At 38.6% G+C, this 19,296-nt stretch overlaps 1 protein-coding gene across 1 annotated transcript in view; it reads left to right on the top strand.

The window, feature by feature from the left end:
* The window catches only part of PPM1E (protein phosphatase, Mg2+/Mn2+ dependent 1E), a 332,607-nt gene extending 314,541 nt beyond the window's left edge, over window positions 1-18,066 (top strand). Inside the window, exon 7 of the mRNA XM_075336300.1 lies at window positions 7,642-18,066. Within this exon, the coding sequence (XP_075192415.1) occupies window positions 7,642-8,696 (1,055 nt within the window). The 3' untranslated portion in view covers window positions 8,697-18,066. The remainder of the gene's footprint in view (window positions 1-7,641) is intronic.
* Window positions 18,067-19,296: the final 1,230 nt, after the last annotated feature.

Below are 19,296 nucleotides of genomic sequence, written 5' to 3'. Positions count from 1 at the left end.
ACAGCTCCGCACTAATTAAGGCACGTGGGGCCCACTGAGGGCCCGAGGCCTACCGGGGGATTCCCCGGTACCCCGGCGGGCCAGACCGAACCTGCTCTTATATGGGGTACAGGGTCTGAGGTCAAGTTTGGGTCAAGTCCGATCCTGAACCGGATTTTTTCTTTTTACTTTTTTTTTTAGTCGAGCCAGACCCGCCAAACCCGACCACTGTGGATTCGCCCATTTCTACTTCTCTGCTGCTTACAACTTTCAAGTTTTCTGACATTGTTCAGTAGTGTGTATAATTTGCCCCCAAAGGATTGCTCTTTGTTTTGTCACAATTATAAAGGTGGAGTTCTCCAGATCTGTCTTCAAATAAGCAAAAAAAAACCAGGATCTATCAAGAACTATTTATATAAGAAGTATTTTTATCCAGGTGTAACCTAATCCAGTAAAATATGTTCCCAAGGGGAGAAAAATGCAGAATATCACAGCGAATGTTATAGTCTTTATTGACTAATCATGCTGGATAAATGGGGCTCTTTTGGTGGCTGCAGATTAGACTATTGAGATACTTGTATTTTATGTCACAATTTAGTCATCTAAAATAACCTCTATAATCAAAAGCTATTTATTTATGAAGTAATTTGATGATGAAATAATACAAATCCAGTATAACATACAGAAAATGTTTTAAAAAAAAATGTGCAAATGTATTGGAACACTTAAACATTTCACCTTTAGGAGCTTTTATGACATCCTATTCTTAAAGGTGTGTCTGGGACTATTTCATGTTTTAACTATGTGCCTAAGAACTAACAGACAGTTAGTTGCTAACTGTGGCTTCCGCTAACATGACGTTGACAGAGCAGTGGCTTCTCTCCCGCTCTGCTCTGTTGACAGGGTGTGACTGCCAACTTCATGCTGATTAACAACAGTTCCCTGCTGCCTAACTGCAGGGAGCCGGCTGTCAGTTAGCATAACATTGGCAGTCATGCCCCATTGACAGAGCAGCCTGAAAGAACTGCTGTGTTGATGTGAAGTTGCAGATTAATCGGCAGGAGCAGCCCAAGACTGCTCTGAGTCGGCTCCATGTAGAACAAGGAGGAAGTTAGCTACTATCTGCCTGTTAGTTCTGCAGCCAATATTTAAAAAACAAAATTGTCCTGGAATAATAGAATCATAGAATGGTATAGTTGGAAGGGACCTCCTGGGTCATCTGGTCCAACCCACTGCTCAAAGTGTACAACATGTTTAATTCATAGGCATTAATGTGAATTTGGTTCCATATCCCCTTTCCCCTTAGAAAGCCTTCCTAGAAGAGTAGAAGCTGCAAAGTGATTTTGGACGTGGAACGAAATGGCCTCGCTCAGTTTATGTCATATGTCATTTCAGGTGTTCGATGGGTTGAATTTCGCCCATATATATACCAAACTCAGCCAACCAGGCTTTTATGGACCATGCTTGGTACACTGGTCCACAGTCATGCTGGAACAGAAAAGAGCCTCTTTAGGCTATTCCCACAAAGTTAAAAGTATACATTGTTTTTCCATTTTGAAGCATTAGGCAGTAGAAGAATGCCATAGCATTATACCTTCTCCACCAAACTTCACAGTTGGCACAATGCAGTCAGTCAGTTAACATTATCCTATCATTCACCACACCAAGACTTGTCCATCAGACTGCATAGTGAACTATGAGTCGTGATCCAGTTATGGCATAAAGCTAGAATTCAGCAAGCTCTTTAGGAAGATTCATTCTTTCCCTAATGTTTGTAAAGGCAGACTGCTTAGCTAGGGTCTGATTTTTATACAGTTATGACAGAGGAACTGAATTGAAAACAAGAATTTATTGCATAAGAAGTGTAGCGCAATACTTTTGTCCATATGGTGTTCTTCATGGTGTTCCAGGTGCTTAAAAATCCAACCATTGTAGAAGAACTTGTTTTAAATAATAGACAAAGTTTTTGATAGAAACTATAATCATTTATTTTCATAATGTGTTATAAGGAAATCTACATTAAAGAGAAACAAGACTTAGCAATTCTCTAAATACAGAAACCAGAAACCGTAAAAACATGAATTGCTAATTGTGTTTATTTGGAAAGGGGCACGCGTAGGGCTGAAAACATTGTTTCTCATGACTATAACAATAAGTAATACCTGGTCTTTAAAGGGAACCAAACATCAGTATTTTCATGTATAAGGTGCAGCCAGTGCAGTACTGGCACTATCATGCACGTTGTGTACATACCATCAGGGTGCAGCTCGGTTGTTTAGTCAGTGAAATCCAACTTTATAAAGTTTAAAAATTCGTGCACTTTTTGATTGACGTGTGCACCTCTCTCCTAATGTCCGGGCGTGTTATGCACTTGTATCCCCGGCCCCCCACCCGCCTGTTCCGCCCTCTCTCCTAATGTCCGGGCGTGTTATGCACTTGCATCCCCGCCCCCCGCCGCTTGTTCCTCCCTCTCACTCGCCGTATGTAAATTTCTCTCTTCAGAAACATGGCGCCAGAGTTGGCACCTGTGCATAGCGCTTATCTCCGGCTATATCAAATGGTACCCGCCAGGGCTGTCCCCTTTCGCCAACCCTTTTTTACACTATTCATTGAACCCTTGGCCGAAAAGTTAAGGAATAACATTCAAATTAAAGGTGTGACTCTGGACTCTAAACAATATACATCCACGTTTTTTGCAGATGACATATTATTATCACTGACTGACCCAATTCTGTCTCTAGGAAATTCAGTAGACATTCTGGAACGATTTTCAAAGGTGTCTTACTATAAAGTTAACCAAAGTAAATCACAAATTTTAAGTTTTAATGTAAACCCTCAACAGCAATTAGAAATGGAGGAAAAGTTCAGGTTCGGGTGGCAAAAAGAGAGCATGCCATATCTAGGAATAAAAATTACAAACCCATTAAATAAGATAGTGGAGAATAATTTAGGTGATATCAATAACTCTGTCAAATGCGTCATGCAAAATATTTCCAAGACTGAGACCTCTTGGTTGGGCAGGATTGTAGTCGTTAAAACCATGATTTTACCTTAGCTATTTATATATTTTTAGATCAATTCCGATATGTGTCACTAAATCTTGGTCTCAAAAATTTCAAACTCAAATCACAAGATATATTTGGAAGAACAAGCTGCCCCAGGATCTCTAGACAGACACTCACTAAACATAAACAAAGAGGAGGTTTTGGGGTTCCTAACATTTGTGCTTACCATTCGGCATGTATCATGAAACTTAGTCATAAATGGCTATCTGATCCAAATGATTCAAGCTGGGTCGCAATGGAGAAGTCTCTAAATTCAAATAGATCTTTGAGATCTCTAATCATTGCTAACCTAGCCCACCTGAAACGGCCTTTACCCAAACCACGTCTACTTAAATCAACTGTTGGAGAGCTCTTCTAAAAATTACAAAAGATAAATCACCATCTGAACCCTTAAAAAACATTCCGCTAGAAGTTCTGGAAATAATAAATCCTAAACTAGACCTATCATGTTGGAAAGAGGAAGGGATCTCTGACTTAGATAATATATAATGTCCGGAGAAGCATTGGACACCTTCCCAGAGATTCAAAAGAGATTTGATCTTCCTGAGGAGTAGCTTAAAAAGTGGAATAGTGTCAATCGCTTGCCCAATCATAGAAAAGAGATTGCGTTCAAATTCCCACGGACTATTGTTAACTTTTCACATGACTTAAAGAATATGGCGGTATAGAAAACAATTAATATTTATAGAGATTTTAACGAGGATAAGGATGTCCACAGGGGCTCTGACTTGGTTGCGTGGGAAAGAGAACTTAAGACATTTGATTACACACAAATTGAATACGCACTGGACATTACCTATTTGACATTACCTATTCTAACTCATTTTGTTCTTCTCCTCAGGAATCTTACTTTAAAATGATCTCGAGATGGTATCTCACTCCCCAGAAATTGAATCTCATATGCCCCTCTACTCCGCCAATGTGTTGGAGAGGATTTTAAGAAGTTGGGAGTTTGTCACATATATTTTATTTCTGTCCAAAATTGAAAAATTTGTGGGGAGACATCCAGTTACTGTTATCGCAAATTAACAAATTGTCATTAAAACTAGAACCAAAACTTGTATTATTATCAATAGGCCTAGAGAAAATCCCTAAGAATTTTCAGCATATTGTTTGTTATATTGTCTTAACCACTAAACATTTATTAGCTTCAAGATGGCGAAAAGAAATGATTCCCACATTAGCGGAAGTCATAGATAGGGTGTCAACCCATAGTGTCTTCGAATTCAACATAGCTATTAGAGAGAATAATATGGGAAGATATTCTAGACGATGGAACCCATAGACAACTACTTTCAGTCCAGAACTCCATACTTCTGACTCTCCTTAACATACAGTACAGACCGAAAGTTTGGACACACCTTCTCATTCAAAGAGTTTTCTTTATTTTCATGACTCTAAAAATTGTAGATTCACATTGAAGGTATCAAAACTATGAATTAACACATGTGGAATGAAATACTTAACAAAAAAGTGTGAAACAACTGAAAATATGTCTTATATTCTAGGTTCTTCAAAGTAGCCACCTTCTGCTTTGATTACTGCTTTGCACACTCTTGGCATTCTCTTGATGAGCTTCAAGAGGTAGTCACCGGAAATGGTTTTCACTTCACAGGTGTGCCGTGTCAGGTTTAATAAGTGGGATTTCTTGCCTTATAAATGGGGTTGGGACCATCAGTTGTGTTGTACAGAAGTCTGGTGGATACACAGCTGATAGTCCTACTGAATAGACTGTTAGCTGATTTTTTCTTACCATAATACAAATTCTAAGTAAAGAAAAATGAGTGGCCATCATTACTTTTAGAGTTCTAGCAGCAGACACATCTCTAGAACAACTGCTAAGAGGAGACTTTGTGCAGCAGGCCTTCATGGTAAAATAGCTGTTAGGAAACCACTGCTAAGGACAGGAAATAAGCAGAAGAGACTTGTTTGGGCTAAAGAACACAAGGAATGGACATTAGACCAGTGGAAATCTGTGCTTTGGTCGGATGAGTCCAAATTTGAGATATTTGGATCCAACCACCGTTTGTTTGTGCGACGCAGAAAAGGTGAACAGATGGACTCTACATGCCTGGTGCCCACCGTGCCGCATGGAGGATGAGATGTGATGGTGTGGGGGTGCTTTGCTGGTGACACTGTTGGGGATTTATTCAAAATTGAAGGCATACTGAACCAGCATGGCTACCACAGCATCTTGCAGCGGCATGCTATTCCATCCGGTTTGCGTTTAGTTGGACCATCATTATTTTTCAACAGGACAATGACCCCAAACACACCTCCAGGCTCTGTAAGGGCTATTTGACTAAGAAGGAGAGTGATGGGATGCTACGCCAGATGACCTGGCCTCCACAGTCACCAGACCTGAACCCAATTGAGATGGTTTGGGGTGAGCTGGACTGCAGAGTGAAGGCAAAAGGGCCAACAAGTGCTAAGCATCTCTGGGAACTCCTTCAAGACTGTTGGAAGACCATTTCCGGTGACTACCTCTTGAAGCTCATCAAGAGAATGCCAAGAGTGTGCAAAGCAGTAATCAAAGCAAAAGGTGGGTACTTTGAAGAACCTACAATATAAGACATATTTTCATTTTTTTCACACTTTTTTGCTAAGTATTTAATTTCAAATGTGTTAATTCATAGTTTTGATGCCTTCAATGTGAATCTACAATTTTCAGAGTCATCAAAATAAAGAAAAAGCTTTGAATGAGATGTGTCTAAACTTTTGGTCTGTACTGTACATCTCCTTGTGAAGGAAAAGCTTAAATATTTATAACACATGATCTCACTATATTAATAATGTATTGGTTTACTGTGCATCTCACCTCAGGTTATCTATAGTTTTTACTACAGTTTATGTAGTTAGTTGTAGTTGTCTATTATCCTTTAAATAAGATTTGTTATGCAATCTTAGACGAATGTTTTGACTCAATTAATTAACCAATTAATATATACTATCTTATTGAAAATTGTAATAATATACTTATTGAGATTGTAGAGATTGTTCTGTTCTCCCACCCCTCCTTCCATTTCCACAGCTAACCTTCCTCATTCCTTCCTTGTCCCTCCCGTCACTACTATCTTGAATAAAGGAAATCTTCAAGCTTTTTTTTTCCTTTCTCCCCTCCCGTCCCCACTCTAACCTTAGTAAGTTGTTTTTCATGAAAAAATTCATAAAGCTCTTTGGAAACAGAAAAGCCTACAGCCTGCAATAATCCCTTTTATACTTCATTATCACCGTAGCAGCTGAAACCCCCCCCACTCCCTCCGACCTACCAACTCTTTCCCCAACACCCTGTAGATTGTAAGCCCTTTGAGGGTTGGAACCTGTCCTCTTCTGTACAAGTCTGTCATTGATAGTTTAGTCTTTGCGTTTTATATATGTATTTTGTATGTAAACCCTCTTCACATGTACAGCACCATGGAATCAATTGTGCCCTAAACATAAAAAATAATAATGTTTTCATTGGAGTTAAGATGGTATGTAGCATCCATGTGCTGGTACCTTTGATTCATTGTTCAGCACTTATATCACCTATATAAAATCAGAAATTTTTACTAGTACTGCAACAGATCAGTGATCCTAAGCACTAGAGCAAATATACAAAGCCAATCCAAATGAAATGCTGTGTCAGACCTGCAAAAAGATCTGTGCATACACATATGCCCAGAAATCTCAACAAAATTAAAGGGAATCTGTCTGCAGGATTTCACTTCCTTCTCCCCCAAATTTATTCATATGTGCATGTAGCTCTTTCAAAGACAAGTCCAGTAATACTTTTACATGGTCAGTCTGTTCCTCCATTACTGAGAAATCAGTGTTTGAAATAATATATCAACGAGGCTGAAGTGCTTTTGGCACTTGGAAGCTCTTCCCAAGCCTCTGTCATTCCGACTCTATTCCCAATCCAGTTCTACCTCCTGCTTGACTGATAGCTCCTTTTTATCAATTGAAATGTTGATTCCTCAGCTACAGAGGGATAGACAGGCCTTGCACAGGGATTGCTATGCTTGTCTTTGAAAGAACTATAGGTACATACAAATAGTTTGGAAGGGTGAAATCCTGCTGACACATTTACTTTAAACAACGTTGTAAAGAAGAGTTGGCCAACTTTCCTCCTGATAGATATGAGAGACTGATAGTCATACCGGTATCGTTTACTTCAAGTTATTGCTGCTAAGGGTGATTTTAGAAGTTATTGATTCATAAGGTGTCCTTAATGTTTCCACAGACTGTCTCTTCACCTTGTTTTTGTTAAATAAATAAATGACATGTAGTTTGTCCTGTTTTGTTTACCTGTGGTTGCATGTACCAAATTCTAAGATATTTGAAGGTCCATATGTTTTCTAATTATTTCCAGATACGTAAAATTGCAGAATTTAAGGATTGTGAACTTTATTCTTTTGCATGATTTTATGTAATATGGCTTGACCTTGACTTTGACCATTTGCCTGGTTTACTTGGTTTTTCTCATGAATGTATATTAAATTAAACTGTAATTTTTGACACATTAAAATAAATATGGGAAATTAAGCAATGGAATTTTATTGCCAAAAAATGTTTGAATTTGTTTAGAATTTATCCTGTTTTCCTTGTCACACAGGGGATGCTGAACACAAGCCATATATTTGCGGTGATGCAGACTCTACTTCCCTGGTCCTTGATGGCTCTGAAGATTATCTCATTCTTGCTTGTGATGGTTTCTATGATACAGTAAACCCAGATGAGGCTGTGAAAGTTGTATCTGACCACCTAAAAGAAAATAATGGAGACAGTAGCATGGTTGCCCATAAACTGGTGGCATCTGCTCGTGATGCGGGCTCCAGTGATAACATAACAGTCATTGTGGTGTTTCTCAAGGACCTTAATCCAACAACCAATACAAGCCAAGACAATAACCAAGCTGAAAATTCTTATGATGGAGGACAAGAAGATAACGGAGATGACAAGGAGAATCAAGGCGATTGCAAAGGATCATGGCCTCTTCATCAGTGTTCAGCCCCAGCTGATCTAGGAGGTTATGATGGGAGAGATTCTTTCACAGACAGAACTAGTTTGAATCTTGGTCCTGAAGCACAGGTTCTAGAAAAACAAGACTATTTAGACCCTTTGCACGGAGGAGGTGGCAAACCATATAGTGCCAAATGTTTGCCATGGTCCCAAGTATCCAGAGCTAGCTCACCAAAGAGAGCCAAAGGAAGCAAAGAATCTGTAAGAAAGGCAACTTTAGAAAGCCCACCTGTTTGTGGAGAGAAAGAGTGGGATGAAAGTATATCTAGAAACAAAGGCTTGGGATATATGAATATCTTGATGCCCAGAAAGGAGAGCTTACACTGCCCTCTGGAGTTAAAGTATGAAAGTTTGAAAGGAGTCATGAATGGTCCAACACGTGCATCTCCTGTACGTTTCAGAAAGAGGAGAGGTGGGACTGAGGCCAAGCCAAACTTTCCAAAGCTCCTATCTTCCCAAAAGCCTTTTCACAAAGCACGGTCCACTTTATCAGTGCCAGTGCAAAGCATTGGCAAACATAGGATTTCAGTACATTATCCTGTAGCTTCTAGGAAAAGTAATCTTAGAGGTCATTTGATGACTAGAGCATTGTTAAAAGAGAGCAACTGTATAGCATTGGTAGACATGCATAGGATCTATCAAGTGTAAAAGGAAAGCTGACCTCCCCTGTGTGTTATATAACTGTAGTGCTCCAGTGAATTAGGTTAGATAGACCCAAACTTTAATGGCACCCTCTTCCTCTCCTGGTGTATTAATCTCACCCAAGTAGTGCAGTGTGGTACTCTATTTACATGCAGATGGACACTCCCATAGTCGTCAGAAATGTCAGCTTGACTTTGTTGATAAGGGAAGACATAAGATTTCCCTTTTCACATGCAGCAAGTAGGGGATAAAGGATGATGTAGGTTGTATTAACCAGTGTGCAATTGCCTTTGCTGTAAGTGAATGATTAGGAGATATATGTACCTGGTATAAAATCCACAATTTAACCTTTATCAAACGCAGTGTAAACTGTCAATCTTACCCAAAATGTCTTGTGTGTGTGTGCGTGTGTCTCACAAGGTCTTTATTCACAATTCTTGTGGTTTTGTGGTCCTGGCCTTTATCTGAAAAGGTAGCTATGTTGAATGATGCAGCTTACAGGTCTTTCTCGAGGTTTTAACCTTCACCACCGATAACTACATTGGTCCATAGCAGTCATTAGATCAGTGTTAAAAGGAGCCAGGAAATTATGGAAAGAGTGTTGTGGCCTGAATCATGACCCTGAGCCACTCTCTACGGAAAATACTATTGCAACTGTATTTACCTCTTAAGTATTCTTTCTACACAAAGGCTTAGAGATTACTACCAGTTATTTTTATAGTTTTAGATAGATGTCATACTTTATAATGGCAATAAGGCACTGCTGGAGTACAGTGAGATACAGCCAATTTTGAGCGATTCCTGCGGATAAGCCGACCTCTACAGTATGAGGAACTCAGGTATTAAGGCGTTAATCAATATCAACATTATAGAACCCATCCCATCTGTTAAATAAAAGTTCACAATCCCCTTTTCATTATCCCATAACAGTGGGTTTAGCCATAAGAAATCCGATCCAAGTTCAGCTTCACATGTCTCTCATTTCCCAGTACAATAAGAAGACCTTTACTTATAGAAGAGTTAACATCCAAACTATCATATTTAATCAGACAACAAAGAAATGGGGTTATTACTGTGTTAGCTCATCATGTATATTTAATTATGCAGCACAGCATGTTCCTTTCCATATGGGTTCATTGACTTTCAGGCTGCCTTAATTTCATGCATCATGTTTCCTTAAAAAAAAAAAATGGTGTAATATCAATTTTGCAAAGGTGCATTTTAAATGGAGATGGCTGTAGCCAGGATAGTGTTTTTCAGTTAAGAAACGCATGAATCAACCCCCAAACATCATCTTTATGCTCCATTTATAACATTGTACTTCAGAACGTGCCTCTCCATACTTTATCATCAATGTAAAATAATCAAATCAAATAAGGTGTGCGAGTCTAAAGTATGAAACAACTGGTCCACTATACCATATATCTATTTATTCACAGTACTCCAATATTATCCGTAAACTCTTTTTCTTATAGGCAAAAGCAAAGTTTTACCCCCAAAACTTCAAGGTATCTTTAGCATTGATACTTGATATTGGTTTTCGATGGATGAAACTTCAGCACAAGTTATATAATGGAACAGGTACTCAAGTCTGTTTTGTAATTTAGTAGGAGGTTTGACAGTCAGAGCATACTTGTGTTTTTTTGGGATACTCAGCACGATCACCATTTGGTTCCAGTATTATCTTGATTTTCCCAAATGTTACGGGGATTTTGCCACACATTACATATCTACAGAATAGGTGATAAATAATTGATTACTAGGGTCCTCATCAATCAATATAATTGAATAGTAAGTGATGCATACGAAGTGGACTTGCCCCAGTCTTAAGATGAAACGGCATCATCTTGACCCCCAGGTTATGCGATATGTGCCTTGTAGTATAAAAAAGCTGATGCAAGACCTCTCACGTGAAATATGCACCCAAGAATATTTTTTTTTACTTTTTAGAATTACTACAATTAAGCAATACCTCTCGTTGTGTCCATCATACTGTAAAGTCTTGTATGCTAGTAGCCGAACTATTGTAAGAGAGAGGAGTCCCAAATTTGCCAAACATTGGTTCATACATGCCCTTTTGTGGCTTTTTTTTTGTGTGTTTTAGAGGTTACCCATGATTAGAAAACATTGGCGGCTTCCTCCGGAAACATTGACACACTCCTACATGGTTTGTGTCTGGTATCGTGTCTTAGCTTCAGTGAAGTGCATGGAACTGAGCTGCAATCCCAAACACAACCTGTGGATAGGTGTGGAACTGTAGTCAGAAGAAAGCAGACATGTTGTATTAATCCTGGACAACCTCTTTAAGATGAACATCAAAAAAGGGAGAAAACCATTTGTCGTCAAAACTGGTATTATTGAAAATCACTGCCATTGATTAATGGTGCTGGTATTGCATAAAGATGTGCCCAGTGCTCACGAAGTCCTCATTTAACTTAAAATACCTCAACATCTCCATATACAACTGAATTATTAGTTAAACCTTTGTAAATGTATAAACTATTCTCACACACAAGAAGGGTAAGTAGGGAGTTTTTGATTGGATGTTTATTCAAAGGGCGATTTGCCCAAAAGCAATTTTTTGAGAACACATGAAGCATCTGAGCCTTCACCTATGACCACAGCTCAAAGATTTTTACCAGTGGAAATTTGGAAAAATAACAAAACAGGCCATTCCTATTAAGTGGAGCTGGATATGACTTCTTGTGTAAGGACACAGATTCCACCAATCTGAGCTTCTGACACTTCTTCTTAACACTATTGGCAGGACTGTACTTTTATGTTTGACCTCAGTCTTGCTTGTCATTCATATCAACTCCTAGCCTGTGCCTTATAATTTGTCAATTATCAGCATTCTTTTCCATGGTGGAAACAATGTAGATCGGAGTCTAGTCTCATCTAAATTGATCATTACAATTTATTAGCTTGACACAGGATGACTTGAGAAGCAATTATTTTTTTTACCCTTTATTATAGAATGTTATGTGTTTTCACACTATAAATAGAGGAGACACAAACATACTGACACATTTAGACAAGGTGAAAATGACCATTAAGTGACTGCCGAATGACCGAATGTAATCGGCAGTCGTTTAATGTTGTGTTTAGACAGGCTGCCGAATATTTAATGCGAACAGAACGATTGTGAATACCATTGTTCTGTGTGTACAGAAAATCATGTTATTGGCAAGCACGTCATGTTTATATAGGATGATGTGCTGCTGACAATTATGATTTTTAAGCCTGCATATACGGTATATTGCTGTACCGACGGACAAGCGTTTTGCTCATTAGTCGAATATTTGTTGGTCCGGCTAGGGAAAGAAAAAAGAAAAAAAAATTGGGTCCAACAGTATTGCAGGATGGCCAACTAACCAAAACTACGCAGTATTGACTACTAAATATATTCAATATGACTAGGAGAAGAGACCATGCCATTTATCCAAATGTTTAACCAATTGTAAAAAGACTCCCCTTGTGTCTTTAATAATTGTATAACTTGGTACAGTATTTTGGGGTGTACACTAGCCCATTATTGGGTGCCTTCTGCTTACTAGTCATATGTTTATGGTAGTGTACTTCGCTAAAGTATCTGCTGAATGGGTGAAGAAGATGTAGCAGTAAAATGTGAGGGGTGTAGAGATGTGTACAGAGTAAGGCACAGTATATCTAGTGATATGAGGGCGTTTGCAGGTGTAACCGCAATGAATTTTTGTGAAATGGGAACTAGCACGAGAATAGTATTACCAATATGTACAGGGACGCAAGAATTTTGTGTTACCTTTGATATATTCAGATGGGTTGTGTAAAGTTATCTGAGCAGTTCTGTGCTACAGAAAGTTTAACGATACTGCATCAGTGTACCTGTTCCTATAATATTATACATTCAATGGATTTGCAGACATATGTACTAATCTGACAGGTACATTTGTAGCTGAAGAAAAAAACATGTTCAGTATGTGAGGCTACTCGTAATTATTGAAATATCATGCATCCGGTCTCCACAGCTGTGTGCTACATTGTGTTGCTCAGTTATGTCATTCGGCACATTAGAGATCTTGCCTTAGTTTCCCTAAGCTAGTTCTGGATGCAGAATGTGTCTGTGGGCGTCAGCTAGTGAGAAAAATACATGAGCAAAATGCACATTACAAAGGTAGCATCAGACCAGAGGCCAGACATACCCACTTGTACTAGCCTTAGTCTGGAAATCTGGATCTTAACCTACACTGTGCAAATGCCCGATCTATGCACTTTGTAAGGTTATGGTCATTTGTATAAGTGCACCTTGTTCAGAAACTCCTTTCATAGTAGGACTAAAATATAGAACAGACACAAGTGCAATAGGGTCTTATCTGTGACAAAAGTGAAAGTGATCTGAACGCAGACTTGCTTACTTGGAGGGGTTGTGGGGTTGTGCGAGACACAACTGCTGGAATGGCATGATAATGGCTGCAGCAGCTCCAGGGCCGAAGAAATGCAAACATTGGAGTGAAAGAGTTAAAACTGTGCTGCCATTGCAAGAAGATAGAGCCAAAATCCAGGGAAAGTGATTTGACACGTTTCGGAATGGATACTCCTTCAGGACAATGTTATTCATAACGCATAGAATAAATCACTTTTCCAGGATTTTATCTTTATCTTTTTGCTATGGACAGACGACAAGTAGTTTTAACTCTTTCACTCAATTATCTGGATAATAGATCTAAAAGCTTAGGCTTAGGGTCGAGGTTGTACAAATAAAAAAAAAAACCCTTAATTTGTAAACAAAATAATGTTATGGAAAACCAATAAACCGGAACCATTGAGCAAAAGCTAGTATTCCTGCAATGGTAGCAACAAGAACTTGAATGTGTCCTGTTTTAGTTATCCTGCAGACTATCTGGTTTTTCTAACGTATTATATTGGGTATGTAACATGTACCTAAGCATTGTGTTTTAACCAAAAGTGGAAAAACTAGAGATAAACATAAAATTTGGTCTTTTGGAGCATTTATGGGATACAAGTTAATGACCTGGAATACAAGTTTGTGTTGCTACTTACCAGCACTAGCCTTGCCATATCTCATTGACGTGACTAACACATTTCAGTATACAGATAGCTATGTATAGTAGTGGTTTACTGGTCTGGTATATATACTGCTCTGGAATATATGCTTTAGGTGAAGCAGTTCTTTGTGAAATACAGTGTTCTCTCTTCATTCCACTGGTGATTAGAAATCTGTGCCCTAATTTGCTGCTTGCTGATGTAAGCAATAACGATCCCTATAACTAATGATATATAACATCTCTGTATATTGTACTTTATGACGGTATAACCTGGTGATAATGTAAAAACAAAATATTAAACCATTCTGAAACTATATAACATTGTATTTATTTACTTGTTAATGCAGAGGAGTTATCCTCAGGTTCTGTGTTCTGTACTTTTAGCGTGGTCCTGGTAGTGCTGATGTGTTACAAATAATAAAAAATCAATAAAAAAATAGGATGATAAATATATATGTATATGATTCAGCGAAAAAGCTGGATTATCCCTATACCATCTGGTGGAAGGAGTATAGTGTTGGTTATGAGATATAACCCTGAAGTCATTAACCTTACACTGCTCAGAACTCGCTTGAAAACTTCACTGTGAGTTGGTTTTCTTGTATACATCTTAACGCGACTTCAAAAACTGCTTCTTACCTGTAGCCATTGCTGGGCCCAGCAATGCATGGAAGACGCGTTATTATACATATGTAAATATTTTATTTGCCTAGAAGTGCCATCAGTCTTCTTGCAGAGAATAGAATCACAAATTAAAATTGCAATTTTAATTCTATTTGTTATCATTTTTAGTTCCTTTTGTTATCTTCACGATTTCCTCATGAACTAATATAACAGAACCTCCAATTGTAAAAGAGTAGTCTGGGACTTTTTGGGGGGCTAAGCATTTTTTGGCACGTTTTTGTTAATTACCCGCCTGTTCTGCTCTGTCATCTTCGCTCCCGATTCAGCATAGTCACAGATCCCTCCTAACGGCGATTCTCCAACTTCTTGTTATATCACGCCGACAGAGCAGCTCCTTCTCTTCCACTCTATTGATTGAAAGCAGACTCATCCGAACACAGACAATCAACAGGACATTGGCAGTAACGCCCCCATTGACATAGCAAAGAGGAAAAGAAGAAACTGCTCTGTCAATGTTTGATCACAAAAAATAGAATTATTGCCAGTAGTGGTCTATGACCGCCCTGAGCTGGGAAAGATGGTCGCATGGCATAACAGGTAGGTAGTTAGTAGCTACTTGCCAATAAATGCTTAACTCCATAGGAAACCAAATTAAGTCCCAGATAAGCCCTTTGGAACGTGGTAAAGAACCAATGTAGTGTGTAAAATGGTTAAAAAAATCCATGCATTTCAATTTTTTTGTGGCAATTTTGTACCTTTTTGTTCCTGACATTTAAAAATCCCAGTAAGAGAAGCCTATAGGATAAATGGCAGGACAAAAAGGAAAAAAAATTAAAATAAAATTGTAAATGCTGTGTTTTGAAACAAATATTAACTCGAACAATGCCGTTGATGTAAACTTTTCACTTTTTCTTGCTTCAAAATGTTAAAAAACTATAATAAAATATTGATAATGCCACGGAAAAGAAATGTAAATGTTGTATGTGAATCCAGCACAAGCCACTTTAACGGCAGGTAAAAACTGCATATGTGAAATTTGGACATATTGGGTCACATATACCCTGCAGTAATTCCGTTCCATCAAACAGGTCTTTGGAATTGTAGTTTTTCATAGTGCTGTTTATTCATAAACCAGTTATCCAGGGCAAGATGTGTATGTGTACACAACAGTATAGACATCTGAGAAGACAAGGCCAATGGGCCTCGGCAGAAAAGGATAGAGCAAAAGGCAATGACTTAAACCGGTCTGCTTTTCCGTGAAGAAACTACCCTAAGGTTCTCCATGGGCTGGGAGCCCATGGACAGGAGTGGTGCAGTTTCTGCATAAAAAACAAAAATCCGACTAGAGTTTGATATGATTTGTGTCTAATGTATGGTGCTGGTTCAGTACAGAAATAGCTTATGGGTTTTAGTAAGGTCCCAAGGCCAAGATGCACAGTGCTCCATCTCGGATACTTAGAGGTGAACAATGAATTAGAAGAAATAGACAACTGATTGCATCCATCCAGTACAAAGTAAGCTTTAGTGATGTCCGCAGACTCTGCCAGCAATACCTCTGTGCTGCTCAGCCACATTATTCTCAGAAGGACATTTGCCATTTCACGTGTTGTAGAACAGTAAAACAAAGGAAAGCTTTGATGATGCTGAAGATCACCAATCTTTGTAGCACTGTACCCCCAACTAAAAAATATCTCCCGCTCAGGGAAATTCTATAAATTTAGTGTTCAGGTGGAGCAGTAATGAAGCATTTAGCCTACATGCAACGTGGCTGCTTCACTGATGCAGTTAGCTCGATCTCTGCACAGAGGGAACAGTCCGCATGTAGCATCCTTGCACAGGGACCACTCTAAACTCTGGTGATGGCATTAAATGGTGATTCCTTCACACTAGACCAAAGTTTTTCAAATGTTTTGTCTGGGGACGTCCCTAGTAGCAAACAAGATGGCGCCTAGGTCTTACCGTACAGATGAAAATGATAATTTTGCCTCACCATCTACAAAAAAGACCATGGCAAAATGGGGGCGGGGGGGGGTGAAATAAAAAGAAAGAAACGGATCAATTTTCCTTTCATTTGTCTGCAACAATATAAGTGCAAATTTTTTCTCTTATTCACTCACTTATATAGCGTCATTAATTCCATAGCCGTGATCATCACATTGCCCATTGGGGCACATAGTCTGAATTCCTTTTCAGTATGTGTTTGTATGTTCCCCCGGTTGGTTTCCTCCCACACTCCAAAGTCCTTGTAGATATTGTCCTTGGTGGGTACAAACTAGTTAATGTCACTAAATCTGATACTGCTGCAACCACAAAAAGAACGATAAATACCTGAGATAAAACCCAAAAGAGCAAATAACCCATTGTATATAAAACTAAACATAAGGCACAATTTTGAGAGAAAAAAAACAAAACAAAATGTAAACTATTCCACCACGACAAGGTGAACGCATCAGGTTGGTCCATCTAATTTCTTTAGTTTTTCTTTTTAGAGACGTTTGATATTAGAGATAGGATCGTCATGATTGGGCTACACATTGCCTTGGTGGGATGGCTTTTACACTTCTTTGATTAAAATAGTGAATCTAAATAACTAAATACTCTGTTAACACTATTTGTTTATTTTTTTGATTTCTCAAAAAGAAATGTGCAAAATATAACTTCTCCCAAAGAAGCCTACTTAACTGTAACTCATCACCAAATAGGAGGAGCTACAGTTATCAAACCCTGGTGGACTAGTGAGTGTTTCTCAAAGAGGAACTCCCTTCATTTACTCAGACCTTCAAATATGCACATGGCAAGCCTCGTATCTGCCTTAGGCCGGAGTCACACTTGCGAGAGACTTGCGTGAGTCTCGCATCTCATCACCCGACACGGCCGCACACACTCCTGACAGGAGCGGGTCAGCTGTATGTATATCTATGCAGCTGAGACACTCGTGTCTGGAGAGCGTCAAGCTGTGCTAGGTGATGCAATGAGGGACTCGCGCAAGTTTCTCGCAAGTGTGATTCCAGCCTTAGACTAAAGAAATCTCCATCAGCCATAACACAGAAAGGGGCTTGCTTTGCTATTGATCTATTAAAACAAGTAACTAGTCACATGTTGACCCAGAAGTTCAGGGGAGATCTTTTCTTGTATCTAAACCAAGGCGGCAGTGGAGCAGCCGGGCCACAGAAACTGGGTCAGTGCAGAACTGAGCAATAAAGTATATTCAGAAGTGCAATTATATAACCTCATACACATCAGAACATATTTTGTGCCACAGGATGAGCCTTTGAGACTCGCCAGAGTAAATCATACATTCTGCTGCAGGGTATGTATGACGAATAGGAGTGATTTGTGCTGGTTTCAAATTACTTTAGGTGCAAAAGGCAAATAACGCCTAGAGTCCAACTAAACTGTCTGAATAGAACGTTACAAATCACTTTTACATCAAAATTACTGTCTTACTTCAAAAGTGGGTTTTACTAGTATTGTGTTTTTCCAGTATGTATTATAATGAATTCTATTTGTCCAATTGCTCATGTTTCTTTTTTCTTCTGCTCATTTCACTTCTATTGTTCACAAGACCATGTACCCTACACTAAATGGATAGTCTTGTTTAAAGGAGATACATACCAACCTATGTTAACCTATAATGCAAGATGTTCTATCTGATAAAATATTGTTGGGATTTGACCAGTCCAGTAATAAAACAAATATGTCAACTACATATTCTCACATGTCTTTATTTCTGCATGACCTGGAAGTACGCTATTAACCTGGGTACATATTGACACAATATGAAAAGTAAATGACATTGGAATATCTTCAAATTTGTAATGTAGCCATAGTGGGGCTTAACTATATAAAATAACAGAGTGGGGAGTGGGGAGAAGCCTCAATACCACAATTAATCTTGTTCTAATAATGCCTGATTTCTAGAAGCTGCAATAAGCAAGTATTATAGAACGCCATATTAGAATATGGACCAGAAATTATTTTAGCATGAACATTTTTGATTTTACTTCCATATTTGTATCTTTGATATCTGTGAAAAGAAAGTACTTTTAGGGTATATTATGGTATATTCATAGAGGCTTTTTGCAGTTTTTGGAGCAGAACCTCCAAAGTTCGATGAGTTTATGCTCCAAAATCTCAAAAAACTATGTGCACATTGTATTAGATCACATACACACGGTGAGTATTTGGTGATTTTTTTACCTCAGTAGTTGTAAGCTAAAACTAGGAGTGGGTAAGCCAAAACTAGGAGTGGGTAATACAGAAGTGGTACTTGTGTTTCTATTATACTTTTTCAATGATTGTTCCACTCCTGGTTGTGGATTACACATACTGAGGTAAAAAAAACTCACCAAATACTGAATGTGTGCACGTGGCCTTACAAATACTGAGGCAAAAAACTCACCAAATACACAATGTGTGCACGTGGCCTTACAAGTACTGAGGTAAAATACTCACCAAATACATGTGCATGTGGCCTTAGGAGGTTAAAATACTTAGTATTTCATTTTAATCTTAATATGTGTGTGACTACAGCATTATAAATAGAAGAATGATCTTCTGTCTTACAAAAGCCAATGTAAACAGCCATGATGGCTTTCTTAATCAGTAGAATTTTTTTTAAACATTATTTAATCTTAAAGGGGTTTTTCAGTCTCCTCACTTCCCGGGTGTCCAGACTTCCTGAGTGCTGCGGAGCAAGTGCTCCTTTACTATGGGCAATTTAGGCCAGTAGGTTAAATGTAAACTGTGCACTCCTAGTGCTGCTATATGAGGCGGTTTTATAAGAACAGCGACACTGAAGCTGGCAAGGATTAAGTGCTATAGTGCTTACAAAAAAAAAACAAAAAAATAAAAAGTTGTAAGAACTGCTCATAATTGGTCTAGCAGCGCTGGCCGGTCACCTTGGCAACTAGCAGTAAACAAAAGTCTATTTTGCA

The sequence above is a fragment of the Anomaloglossus baeobatrachus genome, chromosome 2 (genome assembly GCF_048569485.1).
Source record: "Anomaloglossus baeobatrachus isolate aAnoBae1 chromosome 2, aAnoBae1.hap1, whole genome shotgun sequence".
Classification (NCBI taxonomy): Eukaryota; Metazoa; Chordata; class Amphibia; order Anura; family Aromobatidae; genus Anomaloglossus; species Anomaloglossus baeobatrachus.
This window is presented reverse-complemented; position numbering and strand designations above follow the sequence as displayed.